The following is a 25,905-nucleotide window of genomic DNA, read 5'->3' on the forward strand; positions in this document are numbered from 1 at the left end:
TATTCCAGTAGAGGAAAAACCTATTTTCTGCACTGAAGGCCTAGTTTCATAAGCCAAACTAGCATTGTAAAAGCTCTCTCTGTGCCAATGCAGAAGACGGTAATGAGTGTCTAAGCACTGCTCTATAATGGCAGCTCTACGAATAGGAATTTGCCCCTTCCCAAGGCCTAAACTTTCCTAAACAACCACAAAGTCATGAAACATCTAAGAAGCCATCCCTCAGTGTCTCATTTCCTTCTAATTAACTAACCTCAGATAGCTCTAAGAAGTCGTAAGATTAGCAGTATTGAAAGATCTCCTGACAGGCAACTAACTGTTCTGTAATCTATCAATGATAGGTAAAATTTTGGTCACAGGAATCTTTGTTAGTAGGGTCAATCAAGAGTTTACTGACTGTATACCCTATGATCATTGAACAGAACTACACCAAAATAACCAATACCCTCAGGTTTATTCCCAGCAGGACATTTCCCTTTTATTATATTCACTGTGACCTCGACTAAACATTCAAGAAAGCTAACTCCTTCAAAAAAAAATCAGTCAGTAGGCCAAGTGTATCTACCTAGAAAAGCAAAGTAATTACATAACTAAACACCAGGATACAGAAAAACATCATTTCACAAGTTCAGAGCTCCCTAATGACAGAATTCAGTAATTGTTGTGTTACAGTATATATGAGTGACTCATATTTGAAGGTCAAATAGCAGTTACAAGGGAAATAGTAACACTTTGCATGCAACCTCTATATATTTATTCAAGCATTCATTGCTTCATTTATTCATCGAGCAAACATTTATTAGTGACCAATTACGTACTGGAAACTATTTTAGGTATTGGGGACTGGAAGTACAGATCAAAGGGACACAATCCTTGCTTTCATGGCTTTCCCTTTACTAGACAAAGACACGTTATAAATCAAATGAAACAAATAATTTTTTTCAGAGGGTGATATCATCATAAAAATAGTAAAGCGGGACAATAGAATGACCCTGAGCTCTGTAAAGAGAAGAGTGTGTGGTCAGGGATGGTGTTGCTATGGAGATGATTCTTCAGCTAAAACTTGTATGAAGAGGAGCTTGTCATGTCAAATGCCAAGGCAGAAGGAACAACAGAGCAAAACTCAAGAGAAGAAGTCAGTTTGTTTTCAGAACCAGGATGAGGAACGATGCCCCAATCCTGCTGGGTGCAGAAACAGAGAGATGCACAGTCACATAGGAAACAGGATCCACTCAGAACCACTTCCAGTTGTTAGCCTTGCTTACTTTCTCTTTTGAGAAATGCTCTAGGCTGACAAAAGAAGTATTTTAAAGGAGGAAGTAGTATAGAGTAAATTCTTTCCCTAAACAGATTTTTACACAGCTAAAAAAGATTTTCCGTGGTGCTGAAAACAGACTAGAGAAATATTAGTCATAGTATACTATGACTCAGAAAAATGAGACAAAAACATGAAAAGGCAAATAGGTATGTGAAGGTTCAACCAACTCAAGTTCCAGATGAGTAAAGGAAGCCCAGGGGAAGAAAGATGGGACTAAAAGTGTGTCAGTCATATGCCAGAAGGTCTCCAGAAATAATAAAGGATATTAGTCTAAAAATCAAATTCTACCAAGTCTACAGCTAAACACTAAATTAAAAAGGAGAAAAAATTCCCCCCAAAAAGCAGAGAAAAATGACAAAGTACCATGAAAGAAACAGACTAATGGGTAACTTCTTCAGGACAATAAAAAATACAGAATGTCAAAGAAAGTTCTTTGCATAGGGAGAAACAGCTATATAGCTACCTAGCATCTGTGCATGGAAGATGTATTTTAAGAAGATTACAGAAGAAAGGCATTTTCAAGTCAGACAAGCAGAGAATTGTTCTAATGGACCTGTTTTCCAAAGGAAACTCTGGGTTGTACTTGAAGTGGAAGGAGAGTGGATCCAGTTCTGAGATATAAAATGGACTAAGGAAAATGATAAATGCATTGATCAATCTAAATAAACACAATATTTTTTAAAAAATAAAGTCTTGTCTTGAGGAGTTGAAATTAGATTAGAATATAAATCAACAGTATCAGAGTAGGGTAGGGATTCCACTGTTAAACATACAAAGCTGGTAAAAGTGCCTTTAGAGTTTCATAAGACAGATATCAATATTTTAATCAAAAGGAAATATTGAAAGAGGAGGGGGAGATATTGTGCAATTTTCAGACTAGTGAAGTGAAAATTGTGATTGTTAAAAACTAGTCTCCCTTATTTTTTTTTCTTTTTCCCCCTTGTCCCTGCTGAGTCTCAAAGGCAGGTTTTAGTGCCTCTGCTTTTTCCTATTGCAATGCCTGGGTCCTCTCGGCTTGCCTAGAGTATAGAGACATTGGTTCCTGCACAGTGATTCATGGTTCCCACCCTAACATTATTAATGCAAGAGAATTCTTCACAAGATGGAGGAAAGATTATTCTGGGATTATATTTCTGGTCTGCCGACTTAAGTCAAGAGTTCTCCATAACAATTATAAGCATTCCTTTGCTAGAGTTTCTAATGACCTTGACCAGGGACTTATTTCCTTTCTTCTATATTTATATTTCAAATGAAAAAGCCTATATAGAAAGGTGCTAATACTCAAAAGCCAACTACTGTAACCTTAAGATGTCTGCAAGAACACTGAAAGTTAGCCTAGACTGTGGGCTACTCACCAATTGGTCAGAGACGTTTGCAGTATGGCAGAGTACAGTCTTTAGCAAGCCAATGCAGAGGACGTTTATAAGCCTCTTAATGTGGGAGTACAGCCTTGTTCAAGATCAGTTTCACCCAAGGCAGTTCCAGGCACCAGCTAGATCGGGCTGTAATTTCTCATAAATCTAGCTTCTCTCAAAGGTCACTCACTGCACTTGAGAACAACTGCTTTTTATAGTCTTGTCTCTTCAAGTGTTGGATTACCAGGGAAAGAAAGTATCTCGCATCTCAAGTGTCAAGTGTTAACATCAAGATGCAAATTAAATTTTGAGTGGTCCAGGGAAGTGGTCAGAAGAGCAGCCCCGAGAGACCCCAGGAATGCATTAGTTTCCTGACTCTTAGGGCAGTAACACTTAAACAAAAAGGTACATGGCACTTGGAGAGCATAATATTCTATGCCCAGTTCTCACTAAAAGCTCCAATCTCTGAGTGGTAAAGTACCTCTTACCTTGCTAAAAGGAAAGGCGGTGATATACACTAATAACTAACTACCAGGCATTCAGGATAGGAGAAAGGTAAATGCTTGTTATAAATTTTTAATAGTAAAATTCATGGGCTATAAAGACAGTTATAGCAGCTAAAAGAAATGTATGCATGACACTACTAAACTTGGGCCTGTATGGATGTTATCCGTTACAAAAATGAAAGAAGTAAACATATAGCATGATTCCTTAACACATTAGACAGACATGAGTGGGTGAACAGAAAGTTCAAGATGAGAGGAGTGGAGAGAAAAAAGTAGTTCCAACAGTTTACTGCCATTATGAACTATACACTATTATAGCATGATGGGGTTTTTCAATACATACCTGCTCAAATTAAATATTTTATATAATTCTGTAGCATGTGACATCATTTCATCCTTTTTTTTAACCTTTGACACTAACACACACATCATATAGTTGCTTGTCTCCATGATAAAACCAACAATTATTTTGCATTTTTTTAAATTGTGAAATTCTGTGAAACACTGGAGTAGGGTGAATATTAACCTTGACAAAAAAGTACTTTGAGATTTTATTTTTTTCTTTAAGCTCATTGTAATTTAAAGACTAGCTTGAGAAACAAAATTAAATGCTGGAGACTACTGGTTCAGTTATCACTCACCTAAACAACTTTGTTTGACCCATGTGCACCAGATGTGTTTGATCATATGTGAATAGGAGATACTTGGGCAAGAAATATGCTAGGATGTACATTTACCCCTGATTGGATGTAGGTGGGAGGTATGTAAGCAGAAAATGTCAGGATGTATGCCCCTGATTAGACCTGATGGGTAATTCAGTAAATTTTAGGTTTTGCCTTTTTAAGCCCCTGCAAAATGTGACTCGTGGCCTTTTTTTTTTTTTTTTTTTTTTTTTTGGAAATCCAGAGATGGACCTGCCAGAGAGCCATCCTCCTGGCCAGTATTTAATTAAAGTTTCTTCAAAATTGACCTTAAATTATGGTAATGATCTTATTCTTGACTGGTGGGGTTAACAATGGTAGATAGGCAAATTGGTAATGGCCACTGGCCATTGCCCATTACTTGTTAACAGTATACAGACAACGATGAGCTGGCAGTAATGATTCGGGACCCACAAAGGTGAGAGCTCAAAGTTTTCATCCCAACTCTGATCTGAAGAACTGGTCACTGCAAAAGGAAACTGTGTGGGGCCCAGTGCTTCAGGTCTGTACTTCTAGCACTTGGGAGGAAGAGATAGAAGGATTCAAAGTTGAAGTCCATCCTTGGCTACATTGGGAGCAAAGGTCAGACTGAATTATATAAGACTATATACAATTTAAAAAAAGAAAAGGAAAGAAAAAGCAAGTTAGTTGAGAGAAAAAAATCACCTAATAATATCTCAGATTTAGAAAGGAAAAAGGGAGGGGAGGGGGAAAGGAGGGATGAGGCAGAGCAGAGTCATTCTTTTTCCTTATTGGTTGGACAGGATAAAAAATATTTGACCCAACAGGACATGCAAGTGTGAGCTAGCAAGTGAAACTCACAAATGGTCCATAGCCAAACCCACGGAACACCACCCTGATGATGTTAGCAATGTGAGAAAACATTACACAGTCGGTATTCGGGGGTTTAGCTTTGAGTCCATGTGACTATCATCTATCCAGTTTAGACAAGAATTACTAGTAGGAAAATGGGGTATGTGAACACAGATAACCAGGATCAACTCTGAGGCCCCTCCTCACTAGCCAGTTGTGTTTTGGTAGGTATAATCCCCAAATACTGAGCTATGGCAACAGTGAAACTCCATCTGGTTTTCATCTGGCATGACGGAACTAGTGCACTGAAACTGTCTTCACACAATGAACCTATACCCGGTCTCCTCAGTGCTATGATTACAGGTATGATCCAGACAGAAAATATTATACAAGCTGCCAAGAGAGGTAAGCATTTAATAGTCCTACCTAGGTGTGGTGCTCATGACCCACAATAACGACTGGAATGGCAAGATATCCGTACAGTAAGTGACACTCACACGTTAATGACTAGCAGCTGTCTAAACAGACTTAAGGTCTCCTCAACAGGAGGGAAATCATGCCTACTACTAGAAATCTAGCCAGCTTCCTAGGGCTAATCCGGCCATGGATTTTTTTAAGAGAACCTATTACTCACACTTTACTAGTTCAGCATAAATCCTAACTGCATTCTAAATCTTATACCTAATGGGGAATGAAGCTACAGCACCTCATGGAAGAAGCCTTTATGGCAAATGGAGTCCATCACAGAAAAACCACTAGATACAGATGCGGAGATCAATGAATCATGGAGTCTCAGCACCAGTGTATACATCTACAGCACAGCTTTCTTCCGTGGCTCAGAGAACACTTCCAAAGATGGGTCAGAACAGTTTTAAAAGGTAAACACCAGATAGTCGGCTATGAAACAGTTTTTCATAGGAATAACTACCTAAATGACACTGGAACAATGACAATATTAACAGACATACTCACACAGAAGGGGGAAATCTTACGGTGTCCCACACCTCGACAAGAAACTACAGGCAACTAGGGCCAGTTGAGGAGGGAGAGTTAGTCTCTCCTAGGTGTGAGCCCCTAATTTATTACCTATTGCAAAGTGGTCATCCCTGAAATTGTATCAGTATACATAATACAAGCCGCAAAAATAGACTCATCAGACCATATTTATGTATTTGTTCATACTTATACATGCACACATGTATACATTTATATGTAAAAATAATGAATTTGAGGGTGGGGACATGAAAGGAGTTGTACTGAGGGGATGGAGGAGGGAAGGGAGGGAGAAGCTGATATAATTTATTTTAATTAAAGTGTATTAAATTATTAGGAATAAGTATACCCTACAAAGACAATTTGAGGGTTATATGAATAGTTATTTCAATGTAATTGATACAAACCAACAGAAATGCACTTAGGATACAACATGAACTTCAAACACAGAATCCAGATGTTTAGATCTGAGTTCCTGAATCAGATATGAATCAGCAATAGCTGTTCATTTTTCTGGGTACTGCTGCACTGGACCCCACAAGCTAGGCTGATCTGTCCATTACTACAGCCATGCTGGGCTCACAAATAATAAACTTGCCAGGCCTGAAACCCAGTCCACTCCCAGTATATGGACAGTCCATCAACTGAGCTGGATCAGTCCTCCCCAGGTCTAAATGAAGAGCTGATGCTGGTGGCAAAGAGGTGCATTCTCTCCACGAACAAATAAGTGTGTAGAAAAAGTCATGGCAGAACCTACCTCAGAAATGCTTAAAAATCAGGAAGCACTTTCAGATATCACATTTATGTAAAGACTTCCCAGGACCCTGAGACAGATTCAACAAAAGAGGGCCAACTCCTGAATGAAGTTGCTTGAGAAGAATGAAGAGCTTGAGAGAGCCACCTCTGTCTCCTCCTTGCTTGGACCTCCAAATTGGAACATCTTGTCACCACATGACATGGGACACCTGACCAATGAGCCAACATTTGAGCACCACAGTGAGGCTGAAGTAGACCTTCAGTGATCACGGTCTTGGTCCTATCTTCCCCATGGATGAGAAGTTACAGAAAGGCAGCAGACAGCTCAAGTGCCAGTGTTGGCCAAGGTCTCCAGCAAGGCCTTTAGACAAGTATAACGAAAGGTGCAAGTGTCACTGACACAGACATTCTTTAGAAAAGTGAGAAATGGTCATGAAGTGGAAATTTCTGGTTACTGTCATGTGATGTTTTCTGAAAAATATCTTATGAGAGGATATTTTCACTGAAGTGGACACATGGGAGGATGTTTTGTGAGAACAGACACGTGGTGCTTCTCTGGAAGTAGCCTGGAAAAGGGGCATGTGAAGTTTTGCTGGAGTCAATGCTTGAGAAAACATGTGATGTTTTCAAGGGTACAATATACCCCAACAGAGAGTGAAAAGTTCTGAATAGTACTGGTTTGCCTTGCTATTCTTTGCTGGTCATCATTGGTCTTTTTTAACACTGGTTTTAGCCGATGATGCTTTGTGGTATTGGTTCACCTTGCCACTCTTTGCTGGTTATTATTTGTCATTGCTTCATAGGAAAAAATGCCATCAGAGAACGTCTGGTTGTGTACCAGTGGCTTCTTGCCACTTCTGCAGACTTGGGCCGTTAGACAGAGCCTTGGGGTTTCCTCTGGATGGAACTGCCATTTCTGATTTGTAAATGGTGTTTGTGAACAGATTGAGCTGCTACGCTGCTGATTCATGTAAACTAAACTGCTGATATCCTAATAACACAGATTGGATTTGCTCTAAAAGACTGTTTCTAAACAGGTCCACATCCTCTTTTCCTCTATTAACCTTTCATTTCTACTACCTCTGGTGTGTGGTGGACTAAAGGGGGAGGTTAAGACATTTAAATACCCTTATTAAAAGTAGGTTTTATGAAAGATAAACGTACAGGTCATAAAACTGAGATTTCACTTTTATGTAATCTTAAAATGCCAACTCTTTCTTTGAGGTCTCTCCTTTTTTACAGAGACTGTCTAGCTGTGGGCCAGGAAAATAAGGAAGGAGAGCCATTCTGCTTACTGGAAGTTAGGCAAAGCAACATGTCTAAGGCAGCTTTGTGAGTCAGCCTTGCAAGCAGTATCAGGTCACAGTACCAAATGGAGGAAAATCACCTCATCTTGCCCATAGGATTTTGTATGGCATGTGACATTTTGGGGTTGGGGTTTGATCCAAGTCATGCCAGGTACTGTGACCTACTTTCACTCAGGTTAGATGTGAACACGGCATGACCTGTAGGACATAAGACAAAGTCCAAAGCCAGATGAGTCATGGTTTGTGAGAAGACTAATTAAATGCAACACAAGGTGTTCCAGGAGGAATATAAAAAGTAAATCCCAGATAATAGAAGGAAGAAAACTGACACTGGACTTAGAAATGAAGGAGATGGGCTTATAGCACATGTAAACTGAGTTCATGTGGTTGACAAGACCAGGGAGCTCATATATATTTATGTCTTATCTTTTTCTTGTATTTAAATCATTTTTACTTTATGTATATGGATGCCCTCTGCCTGCATGTCTGTGGACCATGAGCATGTAGTGCCCACAGAGGATAGTAGGACCCCTTGGAATTGGAGTTACAGACAGTTATAAGCCACTATGTGGGTGCTGAGAATCAAAGCAGGTCCTCTGGAAAAACTGCCACTGCTCTTAATGGCCCGAGCCACCTCTCCAGACCCATGTTACTTTAAAACAAAATTCTTACAAAAACTTCCATAGAACATTATCACCTTTCAAGCGTAGAATTTAAGGATGGGGTAGTTGAGTGACGTCATTTCTAAATAAGCAGAGTTCCACTCTATTTTCCTGCAGCATGCTAGCTTCTCTTTGCTTAGAAACCCAGACTAGCAGATAAACCACTGTCATATAAACTCTAGATACTGTGTTTGGATTGGAAGATTTCACAGCAGTTCAATGACTTTTGCTCTAGATTTAGCTCCCTCTACACAGAACTATGTGGTTTCAGTCTAAAATAATTATCTTAGGTGCCTTCCATCTCCTATTTACTAAGTTGTACTTTTTTGAAAGAGAGTTTGTTTTAAATTTAAATGTAGGATGAAGTTCAGTTGTCCAGAGTTATAGATTATCATTTACTCACTTTCACAGGGTAAATAAATATATTCTGAATTATTGCAAGGAGAACAATAAATAGGTGAAGTGACACAGCTTACAAAATAACTCAACATATTAGGAATAGAAGAGAAAATTATTTGAAATTACATAGTAATTAGTATGTAATTACTGAAACTTTCCTACTTAGATAAAAGGAAATCATGAATTCTTCCTTGTTACATACACTTATTACTTTGGAGCAAAAACAAAGAAGAAAGCAGCTGGCTATGAATTCCAGTAACAAAGGCCTGGGCTGGGGGCCAAGAGGAGCAATGTTCATTCATGCTGCTTGGGAGAACCACCTGGAGGGCTTAGCAAGTTCTCCAGCCCTACTTTAGAGTTTAAATTTTAGTTCTGCATGCCAGGGTACCAGTATTATCCCAGAGACTCCTAGTGTGTGCACTGGAACCTGGGACTATCAACTCCTGCCCATCCCACCCCTATGACCCATTCTCTGTGTCTTCACGTCCTACCAGGGCCACACCTTAATGCTGGGTCTCCCCTATGTCTTATCTCATGGACTGTAATGAGAGCCTTCATGTGAATGAGTGAAAAAGCTGTAAGAGAGATAGAGAACATACTGATTGATAGGCATGAAGTCTTCGTTCAGTCACCACCCCAGAAATCATCTGAACTATTCAATGCTTCACTAAGCAATGTATGTTATGCCCAATGTTCATGAAAATACTCCTTGTACCATTTCTACACTTCGGGAAGTTGCCCCTAAATCCCAGATGAAATTTTAATGGTGACACTCTCACTAAATCCCTATTTTGTAATGAAGCCATGTGTTCTCCTCTTCATTACCTTACTGACTTGAGAGATGATTCCAGTATGATCATATTCACTTACTTTAATTCCTTGTGATCCATAGCCAGGGGGCCCAGGAGGGCCAGGCAGGCCCTTTTGCCCAGTATCACCCTATGAAAAGAGGAAGAGAAATTGACAACAAAGCATGGACAGTGTAGGGGACAAAACGGAGCGATCACTGCTCCCAGCTTCATTCTTAAACTTGTTAGGATCCTCTTGCCACTACCCAGCTCCATATCCTGTAAGGCTGTGTTCTAAACATTCTCTGACATAAACTCTTTATATATAACTCAAGTGTAGGTAAAGAGGCAAAGAAAAGCAGATTGAAGGAAGTAGAAAGAGAGGCCAGTGACTTTTGCTTGGCAAATCTAGACATTCCCATACCAGCCTGCTCGTGCTAAGTCCAAAGATCACTAATGCCAGGATCTGTTCAACTCAGAACATGCTATTCCCCTTTAATGAGATTGCCAGTTCCTTGGGAATACTGTTGGAGTCAGTGGAGGAACTTGTGAATGGTCAGTTCATAAAGTGCTTGCCTGTGACAAAATCAGTATATTTATTTTTTTATATATATAAAGGTTGCTATAAGACAATGGTACATGGTGTGAATGCATAAGAATATGAACAAGTCACTACTAGAATTTGTTCCACTCTGTATGAATTCACAAATTCATCCAATATATTCTGATTAGACTCCCGCCCTCCACTCCTCCCAGATCCTCCATGCCTACTGATAGAAAACACGAAACAAGTTCAGCATCTCCCAGTGTGTCTTCACTTACTGAGGAAAGACTTCTGAGGTGGGATCAGATTGGAAAACAGTATGCTCTTCCCAGGGGAGACCTCCATGCACATTCATGTCACTATGTGGCATTTAGTGATAGGAGTGTGTGGTGAAGAACATGAGATTAGGCACCTGTTTCACTGAACAAGCATCAGTGTTCACACAAAGCTAAAGTTTTGTGACATCACCAAGTGTTGTAACCTTCAAATGTGCAGCTGACTGAAGTTTTGTCATGACCATATTAAAGCTCACAGAAGTTCCATGATAAAGTAGTGAACCTTTGCAGATCGCAAGAGATACTAAGTCAACCCTGAACAGGACATGCTTTGGAATTAAGTTACTAAGTAAGTCAGGGTTGCTTTTTCTTGCCACTGTGAGAACGCTTTATTTTTCTCAAGATGTAAGGATGTTTTCTCATCACAAAAGTATTTTAAAACTAAAAATATAGATGAGAGTGGAGAAGAAAAATGAATACAACTTCCCACTGATAGTCACTACTGCCCTCTTAGGACAATCTTCATCTACATACAGTGACCCATAATTTACAAAACTAGTCTGCTGCCAGACGAACTCAAGTAAGGAAAAGGATTAAACTAGAATCCAGGAAAGACTGTCGTCCTCCGCAAATCTCGTGGCTCAAGAAGTCTTTCCTCCTTCTTCTCTAATAAATCTACATGAATTTTGGGTGTGTCTAGACTTATTTAAAAAAATCTGAATTTGTAGGGTGTGACTCATTGGCATATTTTCCCCCACAGATATGATTTAAACTTCCTTCATTTGCTTTGTTTCTTGAATAAGCGAATGAATAATTAGAACAGTCTCTCAAACTCAACATTACTGACATGTTGATCAAGCTAAAGCAGTCCTGTTCAGCTGGAAGTTGTTTAACAGCACACCTGAACTCAGTAAATGTCACTGTCACCTTCTGTTGACACAGCTCAAACTGTCTCTAGTTGTGAGATTGTTGAGGTATCCTCACTAGGGGCTTTGGAGAGAGGACAAAATCTCAGTGAGAATCACTGGGTCAGAGGAATTCAAGAATTTGTAAATACCAAGCAAGCTAGGGGCGATAAGTAAGTAATATCTATGTAGAAATAGAGATAAAGGGCACCAAAAGAAACTCCTGTCACCTTGTATGGACACAATGAAACTTGACCTTTACACCACGGTCAACAAAGTGGCTGAAGATGTACAGAACAAACATTAGCCAGTGACCTGTAAAAGGTCACTGAAAACAACTCTGGCCAATCAGAGCTGAGTTTTTATTTCTTTCAAGGCAGATTCAGACTGGACTCAAACCCATTATGAAGCACAGGTGGGCCTTGTTATGAGTTTCTGCCTCCACCTTCCAAGTTCTGGGACTGGAGTTATATGGTACCGAGTCCAACTGTGATCTGCTTCATAACAAAACGGCACAGCTCCCAAGAAACCTGGAGCTATTTAGAACACTTTGCAGTGAAGTGGAGAGAAGTTGACTTTCTGATTTTGCAAGGGAAGCAAATGTTTTAAAGATACTGCAGCTCGCATGACATGAAAAAAGATTCCATCAATATTCCAGGAAAAACTAAGTCAACAAGAAATGCAGGTTTTATATGAAGTAGCTTTTTGCTGGTATGATGCTAAAACTTGGCTCTCCCATCTCAGAAATGCTGGGGATGACAAGTGTTTCAGAATTGAAATTCTATATCTTTTGGAATACTTGTTTGTATCTAATGACTTCCTCTGGAGGCAGGATACATAATCAAACACAGAATGTATTTATATTTCATGCGCACCTTCTACAGAAGCCCAAATGCACCAGGATTTGACTGTCACTCATGACCAGGAATCAGCTATGGGCATGCCACTTATAGTCATGCTATGACTAAATATTTCTAAATTTGGAGCATTTCGTGTTCAGGGTTTTCCAACTAGGGATGTCCCAACTGGTACCTAGTGGTCACTCACAACATCAACCTGATGACTCACCTTCGGTCCTTGGATTCCTATGCCCCGAGGACCAGAGGGACCTGGAGGGCCTCTGACCCCTGGCTCTCCCTGTAAAGACATAATGAATGGCAAATCACCAATTTTTTTTTAAAAACCTTATAGCATATAACTTTTCGTGTTGAATATACATTTTCAAAGAACAGATACAAAATTTTAAATCCCTTGAATTTTACTAAGACGTTCACTGAGTCCCTTTCATCCGAATCATTTTGCTGTTTCAACATAATGTGTTTTCTTTACTTTCTTCTAACACACTCTTTCCTGATAAAGGTTCCATTCCAAATCAATCCAGTTAATTAACTTCTTGGCAGCATTCATGTGTGCTTCCGTCAGAGCTTGCTTCTCTAAAGTTTGCGAAAGTAATTACTGTGTTTTTTGAACAGAGGAGGAAAGGAAACATAAAGATAAAAAGTGCCCATAAAGAGCTATGTCCACATCCTGAACGAAGAGCTATGGCCACGTTCTGAACGGCTGCTTCTGTTATTACAGCAACTAAAACTGTACTATTTGACTTGGGGTTGACTCTGATACTTGGGCCACCGGGTGATTATGAGCACAGGGATCTTTCTGTTTCTCCAAGGTGTGACACTTTAAGGCAGGTCAAGCCCTGTAGTTAGACCTTTCTGAGATGGCAGGGTTAAAAATCCTCTTCATCCTTCAATGTAATGTTAGGATATGTTAGAATTATGCCGAGTTAATGTTAGGACGATTGAGGGTTAACGTCATTTAATACCCACAGCAATCCTCTAATTACCATGCTGACTTGTTTACCTAATTTTCCTGGACTTGAGTAAACTCACCAGATAGGTGAAAATTAATATCCACACTTCTTAGAGATAGGGAACGAAGTGAGAGTGTGATTCATAAGTCCTCCCTCGGGGTGCACCCTCGGTAAATGTCAGTTCACTACACACCTGCTTTAATTAAAGAGGAAACAACCGAAGCTTTCCAAGTCTACACAGCCACTAAGAAGAGGTTGGGCTTAGCACACTGGAAAATCAGTCACCCCAAAGAGCTCTTACAGCTTCTTGGGCAAACAGTTCAGCAATTCCTTTTAAAACCCAACATATATTTACCACCTGACCCAGTGATTTCACTGCCAAGCATCTATCTGATGAAGGTAAGAGCACATAACACCCAACCTCCTGCTCATGAGTCTCCTCAGCAGGGTTATTCACCACAGCTCAAACCCAGAAAGAACCCAAGGTTCATCGTCCGCGGGAGGAATAGACAAAATTCTACAAGAAACAAACTATGGATTCATGCCACAATATGGATGCCCTTGAAAAACGTTGCTCTTGTTGACAGATACTGGCGTGCTGTAGGATTCCATTGAGGAAATGTCCAGAGGAAAATAAATCTATAGAAACATGGACTAGTAGTCACCTGAGGACAGGATTAAGGACATGAATTGATTATAAATAAGTATGGAGGACTCCTATGGAGGTAAGGGAATGTTCTAAAAATGATCTGTGAAGACAGTAGTCCTACTTGGTAAGCTGGTAAAATATCACTGGATACCTGAATGGAGGGGCCAGAGAGGTGGTTCAGCAGTTAAGACACTAGTTGGTCTTTCAGAGGACCCAGGTTTAGTTGCCAGCATCCATGTAGCAGGTCACACCTGTCTGGAACTTCTGTTCCAGGGCATCTGACATAACCTCCCCACCCCCATCTTCCATCTATCTATCTATCTATCTATCTATCTATCTATCTATCTATCTATCTAATTGCTTAAAAAATTCTTTTTAAAAGAAGATTCAGAATCAGGCTTTGGATCTGTACGTCCCGTGATCTTTGTCTTTCTAATGCTAATATAATTAAAATAGTCTGGGTAACTTTAGAGCTCACAGTTTTTACTGGCTCAATTCTTCTCCCCTTGCCCAAGCTCCTGTGAATACCTCTTCATTCAGGCTCCTGTAAGTTTGCTCCTATTAAACTCATTGGTCTTCCACACTGCACCTAAGGGGAGTCATTTCTTTATTTCTGTCATCGTGCTCCACCTGGGATGAGTAGACATTTGTTCAAGTGTCCTCAGAAAAAGTCCACACAGCATAGCTCCATCCAGCACTTGTATGCCTTTGAAGCTCCAGGCACTAATTGCCGCTGGAACATCTCCCTCCTACTGACTGTCAGCTCAGAGTAACTTCAAGTTCCTCCAGTGTTAAGGATCAATTTCACATGAAGAACTTCAAGCTGAGAACATGAGTACCCTGTGTCAGACCTGTTTCTATGATCTCTCCTTTCTGGGAACCTCTGTGTCCATAAAGAAAATGTCTGTATTGTGTGAGGGCCTCCTGCTACACCTGACTGATCTACCTCTCTGCCACTTCTTAAAAGAGACAAGGGTAATATCTGTCAGAGTTTTAATGTCCTTCGGTCAAAGATAGTACCAGTAAACATAGCTAAGTAGGTTTTACTTAGCATCACTAAATATATTGTCAAACAGATATGACGGCTTCCTTTCCTGGGTTGCTGATCACATCTCTCTTCTCAGGATACAGTAGACAGATTAGACGTGATGTAGCTGGACACCATATACCTCCTCTGTGGAGCACACCACCTGACCCATGACTAATGTGGCTTAGAAAAACTAGACCTGGCTCTGAACGGGTAGCTAGAATCTGCTAGTTTATAAGACAGGAAGAGAAACACAGTGAAGCCCCTCCATGACTATAGAGGATAGCATCAGTGAAAACCTCAAGTACAAACAATATACTCATGAAGTGTAAGAATGCAATGAAGGGGAACTAAACTGATTCCAAGAAACACAAGAGATACCTCAATCTAACACAATGTGTGGGTATCACTCAGACCCAACTTATTTGAACAAAGCAACTATTAAAAATGCATGAGGCAAACTGGAAGATTTCAACACTAGATATTGCTATTGTAAGAAATTGTTGATGTGTTTGGGTTTTATAGTGGTTCTGCAGTTACATTCTGAAAGGAAATTCTTTTATTTGAAAGATAAATATCAAATCTTTCTGTGGATGATGTCTGGGGATTATTTCAGAAAAAGTCAGTGGAGAGAGAAGTAGGGAATACAGATGAAACCAGACAGAGTGCATACCAATAACTGATGAAGTGTAATGAAAATATGAAAGCTGGGGGAAGAAGGATTTCTTATATGCTTAATAATGTTCACAGCAAAATGGTCTCAATAATATTTTCTTAAATTCATGAACGACATCCAATAAATATCTCACCAGCAACCATGAGTCAATATTGTTGTAGTGTGGTAGGAAAAAAGAATAATTTAAGTGATAATTTTAAATGCTTGAAGGAGAGAGGTACATGGGTAGATAACCAGTGTTGTGGGTAGAATTTGCATGTTTCATACATTCTTGGTATGTATCAAATATCACATAATTTTTAAAAAGGGTTATATACAAAGGCACAACTTTTTTTAATCTCATTCTTTGAAGAAAGAAAAATCGACATGCCACTCTGACACATGGTATTTTCCCTGTACTTGGTTAAGAGTGTCTTCTCAACTACTACTGATCATGTTAAAAGCATGTACACATATTTTCTATCAACAACACTTCCTATCAGTATCAAGAATTTGATAAACTACAAATATAGAGAGAAGGCATCTCCCCGTGTGGATGAAGAATATATATTATAAGTGTGCTGTGTCTCTTATCCCTTGGGCTATGAGTCCCTGTTAAACCATGACAGCTGGGGCATGGAAGAAAGGAGAGTGTATGACTCTCATGTCATCACTCAACAGCATGGCTTCTACCATAACAGAGCTGGCACTTAGGAGCAAGAGTGCTTGCCTCTGGCAGTTTTTCAGTGTGTAGGTCTATTGTCGGTAGGTAGAGTAGCATTCTCTAGTAATGGATTTAGCTAGTCATGTTACACTGGAGGGTGTTAGAACCTGCAGAGGGAGCCCTTGTACTAGGAGACAATGAACAAAATAGTAAAGTCTGGAGTTTCTTTTTGTAACCACTTCACCAAGTTGGTAATCCCCCAGCCTAAACTCTACAATTATCTGCCTCCTCTCCCTCAAGAAAATATTGTTCAATGGCCTTCCCTTCTCATTGTCCACAAAGGGGATCTCTATCTCCCCGAATGGCCAAGTTTAAGTCTGACTGCAGACCTTGTTCCTGTGGATGAATGATCCAGTGAAGGTTTTAGCCACCATCACCTTGCAGAGTGGTTTCCTTTTGACTCCTCAAAAAAATCATGCAAGTTCTTGTGATGGTGATATTAAGCATGCACTAAACTTTCAGTTTTTCACATAAGAAAGGAAAAAAAGAATTGCCAGTTACTCCTACATGCACCTTTTCCTCACATCAGCAAACCTTTGCTGGAATTTATAATAAAATTACTACTATGAATAATAATAAACATTTACATAGTTTATTATGCAGCAAGTAATTTCACTTGTTATCTTAATAACCCCATGAACATCAGCTTACATTTGATAGATAAGGCAACTGAGGCTTCAGAGGACATAGGACATGCCCAAACCTATGTAGCTTGGTGAAATTCAATTCTCTGAGTCCATTTCTCATTTTATGACTGCTAAAACCAGATCTAAAAGGGTCACTGTCTCCAGAGACTTTTTTCCAGGTGCTAGTTAATGCAGAGACCATAGCTGTGTGACTGTAAATGGGTTTTTTTTTTCCTTCCTACATCAGGTCAGCCATAGTTTCAAGGAGAAAACAACAGCAACACAATATTCTGAGTTATAAAATTCTCCCTGGGTTATAAAAGCCCATGTCACTTGTGTAAGTGCATGGCTGCCTGAATCTTCTCTTGCTATCCCCTCACTTCCCTTCACTGCTGTTCCTGATTCTGTGGCTTACCCCAAACTTAGCAGTGATCTAATCCTAGATCACCTATCTAGACAAGTCCTTTGATTCTCTTTCCGTCCAGCCTGCAATGTACTCAATTTGGTAATGATGCACGCTATGATGGCTACTAATTAGAATGTTTTCCTGTTAAAATGCAGGAAAATGCCTTAGGAGCATCACCTCATGCATCTCTCAGAACTACCCTGTGAAGTACAATCACAGATGAGGAGGCTAAGCCAAGGGGGAACTAAATGACCTCATAAAGTCATGGAGCTGACAAATGGCACTAAGGCAGCAGTGATGAAGAAATGGCCTGTTGTTGTGCCTTCTTTATTTTGTAAGATTCAGATAAAATATTTTAGAAAATAATTGACCCATTAGACTGCCTTACGCAAACATATATATTAACAAGGCTTTCCTGAACTTCTCTTCCTTTGTTTAGGCCAGTGAAACCCTTGCCATTATTTGAGAGGAGTAGGGAAGTAATTTACAGTTATTCATGCAGTGGTCTCACTCTTTTCTGGTTTGGGGATATCAAAAACTAAAATGAATTCACTGTGGAACATCAGTCTTGAGAATTATTCAGGAAGCGACACTCTGAAGAGTTCACTAAATGATGAAGCCAAGGGGAGGTTGAATTTCAATAAGGAAGGAGAAATCAAGGCAATGAATAGCATTTGGTTAATGTCTCTCCCTTTCTGGTTTCAAAATGAAATTAAGCTGTAACTACAATGTCCTTAAACACATATGCACCATTACTTAGGTCAATGAATGCCATGGTCTAGTAACTCTTGGATACCATACTCACAATGATGTTAGTGGAAATTTTAGAGGTTTTATAAAGACTCCCAGATAGCAGTCTTGTAAAAGATTGACCAACTAAATGCTTGTCGTATCCCTCTGTCACATCTCACTGATGGCCATTAAAGAACCAGAAAAACAGTGATGACTACAAGCATAAGAATTATGAGATTACAAAAACCATTGAAAAGGCTCTAGAAAGACCAATTCTCAAGTTGCTATCACATTTCCTTTCTTCCTAGCTTTAAATTTTAACTCCTCTACCATTTACAATGGCCCTCAAGCAAATGTCTCTCTTAGATCCTGATAACACTAAAGCTTGCTGTAGAACATTGAGGCTTTTTGGTAATTTCTTTCTAATCTCAAAATCAGCTCATTGGAGCTTTTCATAGGGAGGAAGTTCCTCCAGGCTGCATTACTAAAAACACAAAATGTGTTGACACTGATGCCAGTCATGAACGTTCAAGGTTTAGTGTTTCTCTTCAGGGCTGCAGAGATGTATGTGTGTACTCCAGGGAAGTGGACTGCAGCCCCAGAAAACAGCAAGCAGAGAAGAAAGCAGTACTCAAAGTAGTGGGTAGCCTGGAGTGAGCTCAACTTTCACACAGGTTTATTTCAAAACTGCCTTGAAAAGTTACCTCATCAGATTTCCTAGGTCCTGAACTTGAATTTTTCAGAAGCCTACAGGTCAAGCTCCCTAACTGTCAAACCTCACATGTTTCTGGCTTGATTTATACTTTGAGCTCATCTCCCATTGCTTAGCAATTTTAATATAATTTTTGGGAATTCTTTGAGAATTTCATGACAATGTATTTTGATTATAAGTATCCCTGAACCCCTCACAGATTCACTCCCATTTTCTGCATCCTCCAAATTTGGAGTCTAGTATGAAGAGGTGGGCTTCTAGTCCACTTTGGAAATCGTGAATCCTTAATATCGTTATCCGTAAGCCTGCATCCTTGACTGGCCCTTCTTGTCTGGCCTGCTCAAAATGGAGTTCCTTGTCCAGCTGCATCTGCTGATGGAAGGCCCAGATTCCTAATGCATCTCTGTGTGAATTGGTCCTCTATTCTGCCAAGACTCGGTGGTAGCATGCACATATGTGAGCCATTGCTGAGAACAGAGAAGCAATTCAGATGCTGGGAACATTTTTAGAATAATGATACTCAGTGGAATTTCACATAGACTTGCATTTTAATTTATTACTATGAGCCACTTTTGTCAAATAAAGGATGTATTTACAATACTCGATATTTAATTTGGGGGGAAATGTTTAACTCTTTTTGGTTTGCGTTTGTGCGTTTCTTTGCAGTTTATATAATCTAAGTTTTGATGATGGAAAAGCTAGAATAAAAAGAAAAGCAATCCAACTGCATGCAAAACAGCATGAGACAATTTGGAGATGGACAGATCTTCTGACTGAGCACCGGAAACTGGGAAGTCATCCTGCCTTCATTCAGTCAGTTACTCATCACATTCATAGATTCACTCTCAGGCACACATGCTATGAAAATGTTTACATTCTAAAGAGACAAGTTGTTCAACCTCTGGTCATCAATTTCCTCTCTTCTGTTAAAAAAAGGGGAAATTGTTCAAAATGCAGTGTTTTAGAAATATTTAGGAGAAAATATTAATTTTAACACTATCATAATTCAAAGCACAATAAAAACTCAATAAACCTTCTGATATATTATTTCAAACATTTGATAACTAAGCAGCCATTTGAATGCCCCCAAATCCAGATTGGCTTGAAGGATAAGTGTACATGAAACCATTCCACAGGTTCTGATACAACCTTGGCTTTTTCCAGCACTAACAGAAGGAAGAGGACCAAGCAAGGTGAATTTGCCCTTGAGGAACTCAGAAAGCCATCCCCATATTCTATTTCAATTAGGCCTAAAGCAAACTCCAAGACTGCAACTTATCTGAGGTTCTCCTCTCAGCTTCAGGCTCCTTTGGGGTTTTTTCATGTAAAGACATAAGAGCAATGACTTAACTGCCGCTCCTAAATATCCAGAAATCACAAGGATCCCTTTATCCTCCGGGCTCTAGTGGAGGAACACAAGCAGAGATGAGTGAGGTCTCTGAGGATGGTTTCCATCAGGGGTCCAATAGTATATGGGTCTAGACCTCAGGACACAGCGTGAGCCTTTTCCACTCAACAAGAGACTAAATGCTTTGGTCCATTCCCAGCATGTTTCCCAGGTGGACTTGCAAACTTACATCTACTGTTGTCCTTGAAATTTTTTAGGAGAATTTTGATAGAGCTCAGAAATTCTTGCCAAAACGTGATGGTCTATAAACAGTTTCTACTAGGAAAAAAAAAAAACAGAGTCCAACAAGGTGCTAGATGCCAGGCATTTCTTTTTCTATGTTTGAAAACATGGAAGCTTTGATTCCACTGTTTGTGTCATATGCTAAACATATGTGACCTTAACTAAATATCACATAAGCCATCATAAATTAATCATCAACCTTAATAGTTTCCTCATTTCAAAACACAAGTTGATGCCTTAAGGCCAAGGTTTTAAGGTGACTGCACAGAGTTTAAATGAAAAACATATCAAGATAGAAAAGTGGGCACACACACCTCTCAATACCTGCAGTGTCTGTCATTTTAACTCAAAGAAACAGGAAAATTTGTTACATATTTGGGTGCCAGGTTTTTGTTGTCTGTCACTGACAGATTTGTGCTGATTTGATCTTTATTTTATCGGAAGTACAACATTAACTCAAATCCGACTCTTTCAAAGGATCTCCTTTACTTTCTTCATGTATGTCTGTGTGCTTCCCTAGTCGTCTTCAGAAGGGAAGGCCAGATGGAGACTTAAGGCCTCTATGCAAAAGGAGAGATGATTTTGAAAGTTATTTATAAGCTACTGTTTGCTTCCAAAATTTCCTTTATTTTCAAATCTATCATTGAAAAGTTTCTTTGCTTTTAAGACTAGCTCGTGTTCCTAGTATCTTTTTCTGAGCTAGAGTTCTGGGACTAACGCATTCTGCACAGGAAGAGAAAGGAGGCAAGGAAGAGAGGAAGTACAGTGCATGGGGAATAGATGAACAGAAACAGGTAGAGTCTGGTTCTGTTCCTCTTCTACCCCCTACTTCTGGAAACAAGTCGGAGCCCAAGATGAGTTTTGGAAAAGGCGCAGTGGGACTTCTGGAAATACATTTGCTGCTTTTAAAAATCAAAAAGGTAGGATAAAAAAATTGCAAATAAAAACACTTTGCTTGGCATTTATGTCAAAAAAGTAATGAAAAATATGAAAGTAAGTACAAGAGGTTCTTTTTTTTTCAGGAATATGATATATAAAATCACTCAGAAAACACCTTAGTCTGCATATTAAATAATCTGACAAAGAAGAATGTTCATAAGGATTAAATTTTAAATGTTCATTATCTTTGTTGCTATTAATGCTACAGATGAAGCTGTAACATGATAACTTAATATAATACTTGTATAAATATTCATAACCAGCTACTCTTTGAAAATATAAATGGCCATATGCTTACTTTGCAATACAAACACAGCCAAGTATATAGTTAACATATTTTATTTCATATCTTATTTTAAATAGAAATAAGCTTCTGTTTCCTGTAGGGAAATATTTAGTATAATAACAAAAGGGTTTACCAATGTTTCATTTGGAGCAGGAAGTGATGATATTTATATATCGAATCTTTCTACTTTATTAAATTTTAATGTTTTGATAGATGTTATGTGTTAAAGAAAAAAGTGTCCTAATATCTGAATATTGTATGGCTTGTTGACATTGAGGCTTATTTGCGGACTGGAGTTAGTCCTGAGTCAAACCCCCCTTTGATTAGTGCATCTCAAGGTCTACATGCACTTTCAGCTACACTTCTCACTGAGATTCATGCAATTACCCCCAGGAATTGCTACTGGGGCAGATAGAGACATCTCTCCTACAGATGATGGTTTTTGCCATGGGTCTTTAGTCTTTCATTCCCCTTGAGCTGGCAGACGAAAAGAGCACTTACTATCCCCTAGACAGGCAGAACATAAGCACTCTCACTTCTAACTCGTGCAGCAGAGACGACAACAACAACAAAAGAGTAACAATCAGCATGAAGCATGCATAGGTCTTTGTATAATGGCCTAGAGACATGACAGGTCTAAGTGAATAGTTGAATCATTCAAAATATCTTTTCCTGTGAAAACATTAAACATCCATCTGCTTTCCACTTAACTCAATAGATTTTAGAGTGGGGTACTAACAGTTCTGGAGTCAAGAGATTAGCAGAGACTACGAAGAACCTACCTCCAAGAAGCCTCACATCTCATGGAACCCACAGAGTACCATTGGTATAAATAAGTATAATGACTCCTTAGAGTGATCCATTTGGTCTACACATAGAACCTATGAAAAAAGTTAGCAGGGATGCTGTTTTATAAGGGAAATCCGAAAGAAAACTTTAGCCAAGGCCTTAAGATCTGATTATCCTTGCAGATCTATGACTCTGAAAGCATGAATCTGCTGCAGGGATGGTAGCCCAGGGTGACTAGATGTTGAGTCTAGGGAAGCTATGTCAAGTCATAAGGGCCTCAAAGGCCTGAGATTGTCTCTGGGTTTCATTCTAAGTCCAGAGAAGCCACCAGTGTATTTCTGAAGAGAAATGGAATTTTCTCTGATGTGCGGTTTTAAAAAACCACCTAACCTGCTAAGTTACAGGAGGGCAGATTTGGAAGCAGGAAACTCAGTGAAGAGGTCATCTGAGTACCCGAGCATGGTGGTGGTTTGCCTGAAGGAAGTCACAGAAGAAAGTGATCCAGGCTGTAGGATCATTTTGAACATGAGACTGCCAGAATGAAGCAAGGGGAAGGATTTGTAGGAAAACTGTGGAAAACAGGGGACCAAGGTTGATTTAGTTCAAGGATGATGGAAAGTACCCCAGGATAAGAACCAAGGGTTTGAATGTTAGATTAAAGATACCTATAAAAATATGTAATAAATTAGATCAACAAGAAAAGGAACTTAAGGAAGAAAGGCTGGAGACTTGGGTGACATCATCATGAAGCTAGTGATAAAGCTGTGGGATTGGTTGAAACAGGCTAAGGAAAAAGCGGAGAGAAGAAAGCTCTGAACCGACCTTGGTCCAGGAAGAGGAGGAAACAATAAAGTATGAGGCTTGCTATCAAAGAGTCAGTTCAAGGGCCAAGAAGTCAATCACCATATTCATAGGTTCATTTCCCAGGAAGCGGATGAGTAAAGGTGAATAATTCAGCAGTTATTTCCTACATCTCTATTCTTCTACCGTGTCAGAACAAAATAAAACACATTTACCAAAGTCACCTATAAGCATTTCTTAGAAAGCAGTACTGTTGCTCACTTTAAAAATCTTACCTTCGCTCCAGTGTCTCCCACACCACGTAAGCCCATTGGTCCAGGGGGTCCTGGCAATCCTCGAGGTCCCTAAGGTGATGTAATATAGGATAAAATAAGCATCCTTGGAGTATGCAATCCTCAGAAAGGTGGAGGGAGGGAGGACGAGAAGGGAGGTAAAGAGAGAAAAAGGAAGGAAGGAGGAGACTAGGAGGAAAGAAGGGTGGGAGGAAGGGAGGGAGGGAGGAAAGGTTTTGTCATTAAAACAGCTGACCATTTATTTTATAAGGAACTACAAGAATTTAAAGGTACCCAACACAAAGAAATGGTAAAGGTTTAAGGAAACAGGAATGCTAATTAAGCCCAATTTGATCATGACATTATATACATGTTTCAAATCATCATACCATAGTTCAAATATGTGTTTTTAATATGCATACACTTAAGAGGATTTATATGAAAAAGAAGACACATCTATACTTACAGCCACACCAGGATAGCCATCACCTTTGAGTCCTGGAGCACCCACTGGTCCCCGGGGACCCTGGGCACCCTGTAGAAATTCAAATACCAAGTCATGGTACCAAATAATAGGATATCTAGCAGAGCTTAAGCTAAACACTAATTCAATAAAACAACAATCGATTTGACAAAGCAAAGGAAATTTTAGAAAAATATCCTGCTACATTTAGCAATTGCTTATTTCCTCAGAAGTCCCAACATTTGAGGTTACCAGGATGTGTGGCAGAAAAGTAAGGAATGTATGAACCATACAAAGACTTCTATAGGAAACATGGGTCACAAGAATTGAGAAACAGCCACTGTTATTATTTTAATTAAAAATATACAATCATTTATTGTACCATAAATTAGGGAGAATTATAAACATGAGAAAATTTAGGAAGCACTGAGTGGGGAGGAGGAAAAAAGATTACATAACAGATTTTGAGTGTAGACTGTCAAATATAACAAGCCTAGCACAGTGAGTTACATCTATTGTGCTCCTCCCTGAGCCTAAATTACAGAGCACTGAATCACCCAAATGGAGTTCAAACAGACTAAGGTGCAGAGTGATGGGTTCCTGACTATTTGCTGTTAACCTTGGGCACCATGACTTTTCCTGTCAGGCATTCACTTCCTATACAGAGACCAGAGAGAGATGATTCTTTTCCCTTAGACAGCATGTTACTGTGTAATTCTCTTACAAATAGAAACCCAAAAATCACTGGGTAGAGTAAAATTGGTACAGAGGGGATAAAAAGGACTTGAAGAATCTCTTAGAATATGTATTAATTTCAAAGACTTACTAAGTATGCTTTTAAAACTATTTTTCTCAACACACCATTTTGTTACTGTGATGGCTTGCAGCCTCTGTCTGTGCTCGTTATTTATTTTGATAAAAAAGTTCTTTGTTCTTTAATTTACTTATTTATTATTATTTTATATTAGATGGAAACTCTAGTAACAGTCTAACTTTTATTTTCCATGAATGGAAAAGCAAATGATACCTTCAAATATTTTCTTTACACACTAGACAATTCTGAGATCAAATTGTGGTTATTCCTATCCAAAATATTGCCCACAGTCTGGCTCTCCATTTATCCTAATTCTATACCAATGAATGAATGAATGAATGAATGAATGAATGAGGAAGGATAAAAGCTGCAGACCCTTTAAGCACCAAGAACGTTAAATTTAATTTGAGAGGCATGAATGCAGCAGCTGGTTTTATGTGGTTAAGCCTCACAAAGGATCACCTTAATGACCATTTGGCCATTTAATGGAAACAGAGTACACTATTTACCACCATCAGAAACTCAAGATGATTTTTTTTAAAGTTGTCTGTGTGGTAGGGAGCAAGATCAAGGTGAAGGGAATTTAGTATATCCCCAACTACGGGAAACTGCTCAAACTCAGCTTTCTAAGCCACCCCAGATACATTTAACATAATCCTGGTTATTCATGTCTGAGACAGTTTCCCAAATAAGACTCCATCTCTGCCCCCATGCTTAGGATACAAGAAAAAGGTCAACAAAATAAGTATATAATATATATTATTAATAATATGTATTATACTTGTGTATAAGTATAATATATATTATATATACGAAGTAACTGCTCCCTGGTTATGCTCAAAAGAAAAAGAATCCAGTTTACTTCTGGTTTTTATTTCTGTGCTCTAGGCCAATGATATATTACCAGCAGCTGTAACTGATTAACTGCTGGTACTCACACAAAGGAGGGGATCCTGAACACACATTACAAACACCTTTTCCCTACAGGTCTTCGTCTTCTCTCCTGCAGAGTTTGCAGTAACTTGGTTACTTCTAATTGCAACAGCAAGTGTGATGGGCTCTCCTCATTGTCAATTTGTCTAGATTAGGAATTACCCGGGAGACAGGCTTATATGTTTGTGTTTGAGAGAGTTTCGAGTGACTTTGCCTAAGGAGAAACAACTTGCTCTGAACATGGGTTGGGACCATGCCATAGACTGGGTTCTGGAATTAATAAAAGGGGAAAAGGGAAAAGCAATATGACCCCCAGCA

At 39.2% G+C, this 25,905-nt stretch overlaps 1 protein-coding gene across 1 annotated transcript in view; it reads right to left on the minus strand.

Annotated features, from left to right (window-relative positions):
• Col28a1 (collagen type XXVIII alpha 1 chain) overlaps positions 1-25,905 on the minus strand; it is a 165,096-nt gene that overhangs the window by 60,215 nt on the left and 78,976 nt on the right. The window contains 4 exon segments of the mRNA NM_001431719.1: positions 9,678-9,746; positions 12,388-12,456; positions 23,381-23,449; positions 23,844-23,912. Coding sequence (NP_001418648.1) covers positions 9,678-9,746; positions 12,388-12,456; positions 23,381-23,449; positions 23,844-23,912 — 276 coding nt within the window.

The sequence above is a fragment of the Rattus norvegicus genome, chromosome 4 (assembly GCF_021556685.1).
Source record: "Rattus norvegicus strain SHRSP/BbbUtx chromosome 4, alternate assembly SHRSP_T2T, whole genome shotgun sequence".
Lineage (NCBI taxonomy): Eukaryota > Metazoa > Chordata > Mammalia > Rodentia > Muridae > Rattus > Rattus norvegicus.